Source organism: Marmota marmota, unplaced genomic scaffold (genome assembly GCF_001458135.2).
Source record: "Marmota marmota marmota unplaced genomic scaffold, marMar, whole genome shotgun sequence".
NCBI classification, from domain to species: Eukaryota; Metazoa; Chordata; class Mammalia; order Rodentia; family Sciuridae; genus Marmota; species Marmota marmota.
Genome location: NW_025999853.1, coordinates 42,142,469 through 42,155,305, shown reverse-complemented (window position 1 = coordinate 42,155,305; position 12,837 = coordinate 42,142,469). Strand labels below are relative to the sequence as shown.

The 12,837-nt window shown below is 41.0% G+C and overlaps 1 protein-coding gene across 6 annotated transcripts in view; it reads left to right on the top strand.

Moving 5' to 3' along the window:
* Nucleotides 1-12,837, top strand: part of Tbc1d30 (TBC1 domain family member 30) — an 87,558-nt gene that overhangs the window by 58,231 nt on the left and 16,490 nt on the right. For all 6 annotated transcript variants that reach the window (XM_048805743.1, XM_048805747.1, XM_048805746.1 and 3 more), the window contains 2 exons: nucleotides 959-1,127; nucleotides 6,229-6,334. In XM_048805743.1, the coding sequence (XP_048661700.1) occupies nucleotides 959-1,127; nucleotides 6,229-6,334 (275 nt within the window). The remainder of the gene's footprint in view (nucleotides 1-958; nucleotides 1,128-6,228; nucleotides 6,335-12,837) is intronic.

The window sequence follows — 12,837 nt, the reverse complement described above, 5'->3', positions numbered from 1 at the left end:
TTTAATTTGGTGTACAGCGTAACTGTATACTTGCGTGAGTGAGTTTCACAATGCTTCTGCATAGACTGGTTTTGCCTGTCCTGCATTCAGACACGTTTTACTGAGCTACATGTTTTCCCTTTCGTGGCACTTGGCTAATGAGGAATAACCTCTGGTTCTAATCTTTGAGCAAATGTTTGTTCATAGGTAAGGAGGAAGAAAATGGGTGCAGGAAAACGATCTCTTTTTTGCTTACACTTGAGTAATTGTGCATACTGACTGTAACTGGGAGGGAAGGTCAGTCTAAATGTCTGAGTTGTTATATTTCAATAAAATGTATGCTTATGATATCACAAGAAGTGGAAGTACTGTTTTTAGTAAATTCAGAATTTCAAAATGGATGGAACCCCAGGTCTTTCTTTCAAACTATATATAGTTTAGTTCAAAATGTATTTAAATTTAATGTTGTTTAGTCTCCAAATATTTTGGGATTTTCCAGCTAGCTTGCTGAAAATTGTGTACATAATTTAAGAAGCAGACAGATAAATTATAATAAACAAGTTTATTCTTTTTGGCCACATTTGAGTAAAAGTGTGCTTTATAAGATTCTGAAAATCTGATGCCTTTTGCTTTTGAGAGGCTAAAATACTTTATTTTTGTTTTGTTTTTGGTGAGGAAACTTTCTTCTTAATTTCCAGCACCCTACAACAGGTAGAGCCATAGTTAGGTTTTAGGTTAAGATTTCTGAAGCATCATAAAGAATGTGTGAAGCTCACATGATTGAGGTTTTCATTAAAAACACCTACGTTCCTCCAGAAGCATGGAAGGAATAAAAGGAAGAAAGAACCAGGATGTAGAATGAAGGAATAAGTCAAGAAATAGAACCTAGTTGAGTGGACATGGAAGACTGAGAGAGGGTGTTTGTCCATCTCACACATCATCAATTTTGAAGGAATTAAGCATGCTTGTTTTGTTTCAGGTGGATACGAGCCCCCACTTACGAATGTCTTCACAATGCAGTGGTTTCTGACTCTCTTTGCCACGTGTCTCCCTAATCACACAGTTTTAAAGATCTGGGATTCAGTCTTCTTTGAAGGTTCGGAGATCATCCTAAGGGTGTCACTGGCCATCTGGGCAAAATTGGGAGAGTAAGTGATTTCCCTCATCTACTTCATTCTGTGGTGTTGAGAGCCTCAAGCAATTTTTGTGCTTTGAATTCGAAGCATTGATAGTGTGAGGAGAAGAGAAAGTTGTGAACTTTCTTGAATTGCTTTAGGCTCCTGAAATCTCAGCTGCCGGCTCCTTGATTGCTCGGGGCAGAGGGAAGAGGAGGATTCTCCCCTTCTCCTCAATGGACCTGTCCTGGCTGAGTCTCTCTTCAGCATCCCTCTGGACATTCTTTTGGAGGAAGGAGGGAAACTCAGATGGAAGAGAAAGTGGAAGATCTGGAGAGGAGCATGTGGATTTATTGGCTTATATAATACTTTGGATTATTTATGAATCTTTATTATTTATTTTGTTTTGCCATTCAGAACTATGATAAAATTAAATAAGATAACCTGTAGAAGATTCTAATAGGGTGCTTGGTACATAGTCAATAGTAGACTCTCTGGAACTCCTTTCTTTTCATGAAAAATTGCTTATGTGTTTAAATCTGGTCCCGCCAAAACATATTACCAAATAAATTTTACTTACATTCCTTACTAGTAGTAGCTGGGCTGAAAAAGATAGGGTAGTTTCACTTATCTCTAATATATTATGACTAATACATTAACATTGTAACCTTTGGTTAATGGAAGACACATTAGGATGAGACTGTTAACAGTTTACTTAAGAAGCAGAGAAGTTTTCAATGTTTCTTTCCCAGAGCTATGAATGACTTGAGTGGGTACATGTGTTAGTAAGCTTTTTGTCACTGTGACCAAACTGGCTTACAAGAAAAACTTAGGGAAAAATTTATTTTGACTCACAATTTCAGAAATTCAGTTCATGGTTGGCCAACTCCATTGCTCTGGGCCCAAGATGAGACAGAACATCATGGTGGAGGGTGTCGTAGAGGGAAACTGCTTTGCTCATGGTGGCCAAGAAGTAGAGAGAATGAAGGAAGAGTCAGGGGGGCAAGATGTAATCCCCACAGGCTCCCAGTGACCTCACTTCTTCCAGCCACACACCATCTACCAACAGTTACCATCCAGTTAGTGTATTCAAATAAGAATGGACTCTTAGGTCACTGCTCTCATAATCTAATTGTTTAACCTCTTGCTCAACACAGGAGCTTTTGGGGAACATCTGATATCCAAACCATAACATTACCTATGGCATGGACAACATGTCAAAAAACTAATAAACCACTGGCAGTGTCTTTTTTCAAAACCTTTTTTAAACTCGCCTTTTTATTTATGATAACTTGTTTCCTGGGAGACATCCAGCACTTTTTTTTTTTCAAAAAAAATTTCACCATCTAGGCGTGGTAGCGCATGCCTGTAACCCCAGCAGTTCAGGAGGCTGAGGCAAGAGGATGGTGAGTTCGAAGTCAGTCTTAGGAACAGTGAGGCGCTAAGCAACTCAGTGAGACCCTGTCTCTAAATAAAATACTAGAAAGTGCTGTGGATGTGGCTCAGTGGTTGAGTGCCCCTGAGTTCAATCCCTGGTATCCCCCTCCCCCCGCAAAAAGATCCACTAACTATCAATTCAGGGATTTAAAAAAATCATTATTGTGTACAAGTATTTTAAAATATGACATAGCTCTCTCCTTTGCCTTTGTTTTATTGAACATTGCTTTTCAGGTAGGCCAAACAATCCATCTGATGGATTTAGTGTGGTGTTTTGTTTTACTTTTCAGGTAGGCCAATTAGTTCATCTGTGTGGGATTTAGTGTACTGTTTGCTTTTCATTTTCTCCCAGTATCTAACTCATTCTGTAGTCACATGTGTTTGATCAACATTATATATTATAAGCTTTTTGAGTTTTTCTGGGTGTGACAGTCCAGTTACTAGGTGACTGGTTGGTAGTATTAAAATAGTTAAAGCTCTCTATTGTATCGGGGGACAGTGATATTCACCTTTGTGACTTCTTAATAATGGGGCAGGAAGAAAAGAGGAAGTCCTGGCTTTATGCCCATCTAGTCATTATCTGGAGGATGGGAATTTATTCCTATGGTAATCTCAGCAGTGTCACTCTTACAGAATAACAATAGCTGCAAGTAAGAGCCAGTATTCATTGAGTGTTTGAAATGGACAGGCACTGTTCCAAGTCCTCCACATACATTAACTAAGTCATTCTTCACCATCATCCTGTAGAGGTATATATTGTCATCATCTTCATTTTATAGATGTGAGAATTGAGACACAGGATTCAGTGAATTGCCTAAAGTCCCCCTTTTCGTAAATGGAAGGTTCTGGTTTTAAACCCAAGTATCCTGGACCTGAATCTGTGCTTTTTTATTTTATTTTATTTTTTTATTAGCTACACATGACATTACAATGATCTTGGCAATTCATACATTTGAATCATTGGGGTATAATTTCTCATTTTTCTGATTGTACAGATTGCAGAATCACACTGGTCATAGAGTCACCTATATACATACAGCAATCATAATGTCTATTCTATTCTGCTGCCCTTCCTATTCCCCCTACTCCTCCCCTCCCCTCCCATCATTTCTCTCTATCCAATCTAATGTGAATCTGTGCTTTTAATTATGCAAGTCTACTGATAATAAGTGGCTAATATTCATGAGTGTTTGCAATATATGTATGTGTATATATACATATATCATATCCTGAACTTCATGATCATATATATATATCAGGGTGATGATGGCCAGCATCTCTTTGAGGGGTTCTCTTGCCATCTCTCCTCCACCAGAGGAGTCTAAGCCACCCTAAAACTTACATTCTCAGATGATTAGTCAGGAACAAAGCACAAATACTCAGATATATTTACAGAATGCGAAGCCCTGGATAGATCTAGTCTACATGGGTTCTGGAACTAGACAAAGAGAAAATGGCTCTGGTGGTTTATTTAAGCGGGTACATCAAAGGAAGGGATAAGGTTGCAAGGGTGGAGTCTTGCTTCATGATGTCTCGCAGTCAGCAGGGTGATTGACATCTTGGCAGGTCACACCCATCTCAGGTGCAGTGTGGAATCTTTGGCAGAGCTTCAGGGGGAAGTTCACCTGCATGGGGGTGGGTGCCAGAGGGAGTTCCCAATGCCAGACTTATCCCCTCAGGAGGCTACTGTGTGCAACTGTCCACACACAGCCCATAGACAGTTTGTGGCATATATATATATATGTGTGTGTGTGTGTGTGTGTGTGTGTATGTGTATATGTATGTGTGTGTGTGTGTGTGTATGTGTGTGTGTGTGTGTATATATATATAAAATCAGTCTGGTATAATCTTTGCTTATCATAATGGAAAATCTTTTTAGCATGCAAGGGAAGGCAACCAACACATATCATCAAGTGCTGACAGTGTCTGTCATTATGTTAGGTAAATTCAGGACATTAGCTCATTTAGATCTCCCAATAATGCTGGGAAGTAGGTAGGGTTATTCCTCCCTGTCATTTCAAGTGAGAAGACTATCCCACAGCTAATGATTAGTAGGGCTGAGACTTACCCCTGGATCTTTCTGACTCTAGTGCCTGTAATCCACTCCACAAATGTTTCATTGGAAAAACCATAAACAGCATAAAAGGTAATCTCCAGTTGATGTGTGCCTGAGCAACATATGTGCCTTACGTATGGCTATCCATGGGGCATCTCCTTCTACCTTCTGCGGCTGGGGATTCCCTCCTTTCACTCACCGAGGGGTGCTTTTGGAATCTGTAAGTTGTAGACCATCAGTTCATCTGCACTAGCATCTCATGCGGTGTCTTTTCTCCTCTGGCTTACCATCTTGGCACACTCCCTCACTGATTTCTGTTGATTGCCCATTGTGGTGTGTCTTCTCTGGTCTCCAGTCATGCACCACATTTGCCATGCCACCTCCAGGCTGACCTTCCCAAGGACACAGCTGTCCCCTCACTCCCTAATAAAAGCCTTTCAACACTATTGTCCTGAAGTGGTTCAGCTGGCAGGTGAGGCCTTTGTGATCATATGTCTGCTGCTTTCTAGCCTCAGCGTTCACTGGCTCCCTCTGGTTGTGCGTTCATTTGCCCCCTGGTCTTGTGGAGCTACTTGCCATTCCCCAGATAGGCCTGCTGTTTCCTGCATTGGTGTCTTTAGAATGCTTTTTCTTCTTTGTCAGCTTGGAGAGCATTTTTCAAAGCACTTTTTCTCTTCTTCACTCCCTAAGGGTAAACTTAACCACTTTTCATTTATGCCCACATCCTACACTGTATCTTTTTAATAATATTTTAGTAGTTTACTTCATTTATATACTCATACAATCATAAACAACCCACACAATACCCTGAAGCCTGAGGTTTCTCCGTCATCATTTTTTTTTTTTTTTGGATGATTCTATGAACATCACCCAGTTGGTGAGCAAATTGAACTGTCCAACTGTACAAAGAACAGTATAATAGATAAAACAGAAATACCCTGTGTTCTTTGTCCTGGATTACTCACCCCCCCACCTCAATTTAGAAGAAAGTTGAAAGTCCAACCTATCTCACAGGTTACCAGGTAATAGATTCTTCCCTGAGAAGGGCTCAGAAAGTTCTTGTGGACTGATGAAATATGTAAATGAAGTTTGTGTATTTTTTGACTTTTAGCTCTACTGTGGTTTGGTTTCCACCTATTCATGCTATCACTGTAGATTAAGATCAACAGAGTCTCTGCAGGGGATAATTGTTCTTTAGTACCTAATTCTGTGGTTATAATTTCTGATCAGTGCTGGGTCTTCTGATATATAGAAAGTGTCAAATGGAACCCATGAAGAGCCACAGTGGGGCTGTGTTGCTGGGATTTTGGGAGTGCATACCAGAACAAGTACCTCTAGATTGCTATTTTTTTTAAATGAGGTTTTACTATGTTGCCCAGGCTGGTCTTGAACTCCTGGGTTCAAGCATCCTCCTGCCTCAGCCCCAGAGTAGCCTGTATGATGGGTGTAGACCACTGGACCAACTTGGTTTTGGTACCTTTGATCTTTATTTCATATTCATTGTGTCCCAGGATTTTGATTTCTGTTGATTGCTAACTTGGTTGATGGTGAGAGGCAGCACATCTTGTATCTACAGCACATACCCATTACACAGCATGAGTGCCCTCAATAAGTCCTTTTCCCCCTTCTTTCTTCATCTAGGCAGATAGAATGTTGTGAAACAGCAGATGAATTCTATGGCACCATGGGGCGCCTCACCCAGGAGATGCTGGAGAATGACCTTCTGCAAAGCCATGAACTCATGCAGGTGAGTGGGCAGCGGGGCCCAGCCTGGGTGCAGGAACCCAGAGCTAAAGTAACTACCGGTGTCAGAGCAGCAGTCTATGGGAAATATATTTGGCTAGCTGTCAGTCTAATTTTTTCAGTTGACTAAGAGTCTGTGTCTAATTTGATAAGAATTTATGTGACAAGAGGAAGGAAGAAATGAATGATGGCTGTTTGTTAGGGCTTTCCTTCAAACTGCGCCGCTTAAGAAACATTAGGCGCAAAATAGAAATAAATCAGGGGGAAAATAGTGTTTTATTCTGAATCTAATTCTTAGCCTTCTTAAAGGGATATTTGTGGGGTAAAATTGTTATTTGGGGGCAGGTATTAGGATACAAAAGAAGATTATTCTAATTGGCATTTTGATTCATTTCACCTTCATTGTTCTACTTTCTAAAACCAGTTTATTATACATGAATCATAAATTTCAGCATGAAAGACTTAAAGGGTTTGCATATTTTCCTTCATGTTTTGCTGTCTTTCAAGATCACATTGACCAAGTCACTGAAATTGACAGCAAGTGTAGAAAAGAGAGCTGGTGTGTTGGTGCTCTTTCTTCCATTAGAGTCTGCAACAGAGTTTTGTCCTCATTCTCCTCCAGTGCTTTCAATCACTTCTTTTCTTCTTATTTCTTCCTCTTGCCACTGACAAACGGGAGGCTGTATCCAGGGTTGTCCTGGGGACTTCCTTCCTTCTCTGTGATTTTTCTCCTTTTTCTCAGCTTCAACTTTCACCTTTATGTTGGGGTCCCATGGTCATTTTGAGGTGCCAGGATCACTCAACAGGCTACAAAACCAAGACTCAGGACAATTTCAGGCAGATAGGTGAGGGGCTTTGTTCATTTTGTGGCTCACTCCAAGGCTCCCCCAGCTCCTCAGACTCTCTTGCTCTTGGCAGGCAGCAATCTGATTTATCTGACCCTTTGATACAATTCCCTTGAGCATTCTTACTTTTACCTCAGTGTCCCTGTGTACTCTCATCCCTTTTATTTCTTCCTGTCTGTCTTAAAGGAAGAAGTGTTCTGTCTGGCCCTAATTTTATGCTCTGATTCCAACTCTTCTCACACATCCTGGCCTGTTATTTCATTGCTCATTCTCTCTTGAAGGATGGTGCCTTTTACCGAACACTCTTCTTTGTCCCAGGTCCATCACTGGCATTTTCCAAACATGAGACTCTGTACATGCTACAGAAATGACAGAATCAGACGAGTACACTGGCATATGCCTGCAACCCTGGTGGCTTGGGAGGCTGAGGCAGGAGGATTGCGAGTTCAAAGCCAGCCTCTGCAACTTAGTGAGGTCCTAAAGCCACTCAGTGAGACCCTGTCTGTAAATAAAATATTTTTAAAAAAGGGCTGGAGATATAGCTCTGGTACCAAGAAAAAAAAAAAAAAAAAAAGGAAGAAGACACCATCATCTGTCTAAAGTAGGACTCTGAAGGATTATTCCTTCTCCCTCATGTGGAACTTCCACAGCTTCTCACTGCCTCTAGAGCAGCAGAAATCACTCAGCTAAACATCCAGGACTCTTGGCTATTTGGTGTTGATCTTCCTTTTCAGCCACAGTTCCTTTTTCTCCCTCTCTGACCCTTGTCCTATTCTCATCAAGTCAAACTGTTTTCTATGCTCAAAGAAATGCCTGGAAACACACCTCCTTAGCCTTGTTCTCTCCACAGTCTTGCTTTTCTGCCTTCATAAAGATTCCTGCAGAAAATTCAGTTCAGAGGCCGTCATCCTTTATGAAACTTCTCTCAGTTTCAACAAAATCGTCTCCTGTCTCCCTGGGTATTTTATTTGTGCCTCTTGAAAGTTTTCTTCATCTTCTGCCTTGATTCAAGATGGCTCTCATTTCCTCAATTGTATTGTAATTTCTTTGAGGACATGGACTGTGCTTAGCACTTTGCCTTTTACGAGAGCTGCTCATTGAGAGTCTGTGGTTAGTTTTCTACTTTTTCTTTTTTCTCTTCATTTAAAAAAAAATAGAACAGAGAATTTATTTTGGTGGGAATTTATTTGGTGGGGATTGAACTCAGGGGCACTCAAACCCTGAGCCACATCCTCAGCCCTATTTTGTATTTTATCTAGAAACAGGGTCTCACTGAGTTGCTTAGCACCTTGCTAAATTGCTGAGGCTGACTTTGAACTCACGATCTTCCTGTCTCAGCCTCCTGAACCATTGGGATTACAGGCATGTCCTACTTCACCTGGCTCTGCTTTTTCTTTTTAAATCAGTGTTCACTTGGTTAAACAAAACTCACAGGTACAACCCTCCTTTCTCTTTCCTTCTGTTCCAATACAGTCATCAGCACTTGGCTGCCTAAGTAATTGTCCATAATTATTGCTTTGATTGCCTCATCGTTCTACTTTCTAAAGCCATCTGTATTTCTTGGTACTCTTGTAAAATCAATGCCCCAGCCACATTTTCTAGGCTCTGCATTAGCTTTTCCAAATATTTATTGAGCATCTCTAAATGTCAGGTACTGTACCACATGCTGGGGATACATATGGGGAGAAGATGTGTGGTCTATCCTTATGAGGCATATAGGCTCCTATGTGCCCTGAGAAGAGTGTGCACAGGGGCTGAAGAGGAAAGAGGACCTAGTGCACAAGGGTCAGGAGTGGGGTGGAAATGGTGAATGCCATTCTAATCCACTCTTTCCTGAATTTACTTTAAAAAAAATTCAATGATTGTGATCTGGCTACAATACACTCTAAATCTTCCAGCAAACTTGAAATTGCTCCAGATGAAAAATGTGGGTTGAATGCAAAGATATGAAAGGATTCTTCTCTTTTGGGCTTTCCTGTTTCTTTCTGTTCTAAATATTGTACATAAACTAATATGCTGGGTTATCCCCTGAAGATCACTCCTTTAATTAGCGGTTTCCATTTTTTTGGGGGGGTGGGGAGGCAGGGGAATGGTGCTGGGCTTCTTACATATCAGGCAAGTACTCTACCACGGAGCTATATCCCCAACCTTTTTTATATTTTTTCTTTTAAATTGATAATGTTAAGTAGGGAAATTGGGAGAGTGCCGATGAAGCAGTTTATCTGAATCTCAGTAGGACTTTCCACCACATCTCTGGTAAATTCCTTGAGGGCAATGTAGAGAAATGTTGGTTAGATGCTAATATCAGAAGAGTTGTAGGTGCTTGAGAAACCTCACCCCAAAGTGTTTGTGAGTGATTTTCTATTATCTGAAGGCAGTTCTCACGTGACATGAGGCAAGACGTGCTCTTGGACCCACACTGTTCGCTTTTTTCCGTCAGTGATTGGGTAGAAATCCCAAGGATGTGGATGCTTATTCAATAGAGAGACAATGTTTGATTAATTAGTTCTGTCAAGAATTAAAACCGTCTGTCCTGCAGAATAGTGTGTGCCCATCACTGGGAGTGTTTAGGCAGTGCCTTTGAGGCCATCTGTTGGAGATGTGCTAGAAGAGGCTTCTGTGTGGGTGGGAGGTTGAATTACATTATGTTTAAATTCCTTTGAACCTTAACATTCTATTACTATACATATTTTGGCTCTAAGAGATTTGGAATCTGTTATAAAATCTTCAATTTATAAGTTGGAAGCCTAGAGGGTTTTTCTTTTCTTTCTTTTTTTTTTTTTTTCTTGTACCAGGGATTGAATTCAGGGACACTTGACCACTGAGCCATACCCCCAACCCTATTTTGTATTTTATTTAGAGACAGGGTCTCACTGAGTTGCTTAGTGCCTCACTTTTGCTAAGGCTGGCTTTGAACTTGGGATCCTCCTGTTTTAGCCTCCCAAGCTGCTGGGATTATAGGCATGTGCCACTGCCCCAGGTTTAAGCTTAGAGGTTTTTGTGTACCCTGAGTGCTGCAGGGTTGTGCCAGGGATACTTAGGCTCATGGGACAGAGCTGCCTCAGACACAATGAGCCCTTCGAGTAAGTGAGTGAATGTACGTGAAGAACTATAAACAAGTTTGTTTCAGGAACACTGATTACTTCTTTAAAGAACTAACTACAAGTAAACAATAGAGAAGGGAAAGCCTTTAATGGAAGAGACCTGAATGCCCAGTGGAGCCAGTTCCTTTTTGGCCAGGTGTCTAGCTGTAGTGAGCTGAGACCATCCACCCTGGGCAGGGTGGGAGAAGTAGAGGTAGAAGGAATTTGCCTTTCCTCTCTTCCAAACTTCCTTCCCAAGGCTGGACAAGGGAATTTTCTAACACAGCTACAAAACTGGCAAAAATAAAACAGGCAAATCTTTAACTGGACACCCTACTTTTTGTCCTCAGCGAGACATTTCACTTGTAAGGAATTTTGAAATTCCTAGCATTTAGTAATCATCTTCTTATTATTTAATAATCTCAACTTTTAAAGTTGATTCCAATTGCTATGGTTTTCTTAAATGCCTAAAACAAGTTTCTCAATTGTTAAGGACAGAAGATCACATGAACGAGGGGGCGGGTTGATGATGATTATTAGAGCTTTACAGTTATACATAGTAGCTGGGTTCTTCCCAACAAACTCATACATGAGTGGAAATCAATTTCAGTTCATGACCCTCCATTTCCCCCTCCTTCTTTTCCCTCCCGTCCCCCTTCCCCACTCCCATTCTCCTTTGAGGGTTGGCTCTTGCCCCAACTGTGGAAGCATGTTTGGTATATGGTGGTCGGTATATTTGGGCACATGCTGCTCCTATTGAGGTTCAAGAGGAGGTACTGTTCTCTGGGTCAAAAGTTAGGGTGCGAAGGAGATAATTTCTCATCTTTTTCTTCCTCTCAAAGGGGTGCATGGAGCTAAGATGTGGTCACATGAGCAAGGAGGGGAGAGTTCTACAGGGGTAGCTGTTGGATACTTTGTGAGCTCAAAGAACATGGGCATTCACTCTGACCACATTATTAATAAAATCATATGAATTATTTTAGGCGCACAGAATGTATTAAGAATTGTATAACAAAACCTACATAACCAACACCGAGCTTAAGATATAAGACATTAATAACATGGTGAATACCCTCAAATATTTCTCCCTGACCTTTCTACCCCCTCTTGGAGGTAACCCTGGTCCTGAGTTTCATACTCTTCACTTTTCAGACGAGGGAAAGGAAGTCCAAAAATTTGGGAACTGATGTAATCTCACACTTCAGGCTAATGGAAGCCACAAGGTGTCTTCTGTTTCTTTTTTGGAAGTGAGAGACATAGTTTACTGAGTAAGTTTATGCCACTTCTCAGCCTTTTGGATATAATCAATCAAAAATGTAGCATATGTAAAAAGACAACTTAGAGATGACTTTTGTGGTCCTGAAGTGTAGCTTTGTACAGTAAGCATAAAAAATTGAAGGGAAGGAATTTTAGCCAACACTTACTTGTTTGGGATCTTGGGTTGTTATGGTAAAGTGTAAGTGGATACCACAAAGGTTAGGGGCAGTCAGATGTGGAGGCTATTAGAATGACCTGTCACAGCAGTGCACAGAACTACAAAGTGAAACAGCAGCACAACTAAACTCCCTTCGAAGCCCTCATTTCCCTACCTGTGAGCAAACACATCAGCCTTCGGAGAAGCAGTCCTGCTGAAATGAAAAATACCGCTTTCAAAATATTTTCCTAAAAAAGTGTCATAAGATATTTGATTTGCATCCTGGGAAAATGAAACTACGAATAATATACATTTGCTGGTGTCTTTTCCACAGCTCAGTTTGTGCCCAGGCAATGCAGTAGATTGCAGACAGCCCAGAAAAAAGTGCCCGGAGACAGCATGGGAGACATATGGTTTACTGGGGAAAGCTTACGCGAGATCAGTGACTGTACCAAGAACAGTCTCCTAAGAAGAATTCAGTGGCAACAGGTTGACAGCACTCCCGTCTCTCACGGTGCTTTGCCAAGCAGTGCTCCTTCGCCTTTGCGGCGTTTTGTCCTGCAGTGGTTGGCTGGACAAGTGACACACATCCTTTCCATGGTGCCCTCAATTCCATGGTGCCCATCCCCCCTCAAGAGGGGTTTTATTTTTTAGGCTGTAGAAACAGTGACGTCATCACTTACTTAGTTTTCTTGCTTAGTTTGTTTGTCTGACCAGTATCCCTAAGAGCAACTGTCCTGGGGTACATGCAAGAAAGTAGCTTTGTCCAGATAACACTGCACTAACTTGCCCTAGTTCCCAGTGTGTATAAGAGAAAGATAATATGTATCTGGACTTTCCAGCTCAGACTTGCTCTTGTTGTTCCTTTAGCTTGGTGAGGTTTTAGGAACAGAAAGGGGGAATCATTTGGGGTCATAGTATTTTACTGTCCTCTTTGCTTTGGGGATGATACAGCTGGTGAATAAGAACCTGAAGGATTGAAGTAATATGTTTGGAATAAAATAATAAAAATAAGAGGGCAAGTAAGACTACTCTTGCTGAAGTTATGATACATAGTTTTGAGATTCTGGTGAAGTGTAGATGCTTCTCTATGCTTTTTATTTTTTTCATAGTTTTGATTGTCTCTGCCTTAGTCATTTTTTTCTTTTTTCTTTTTCCCTTTAAA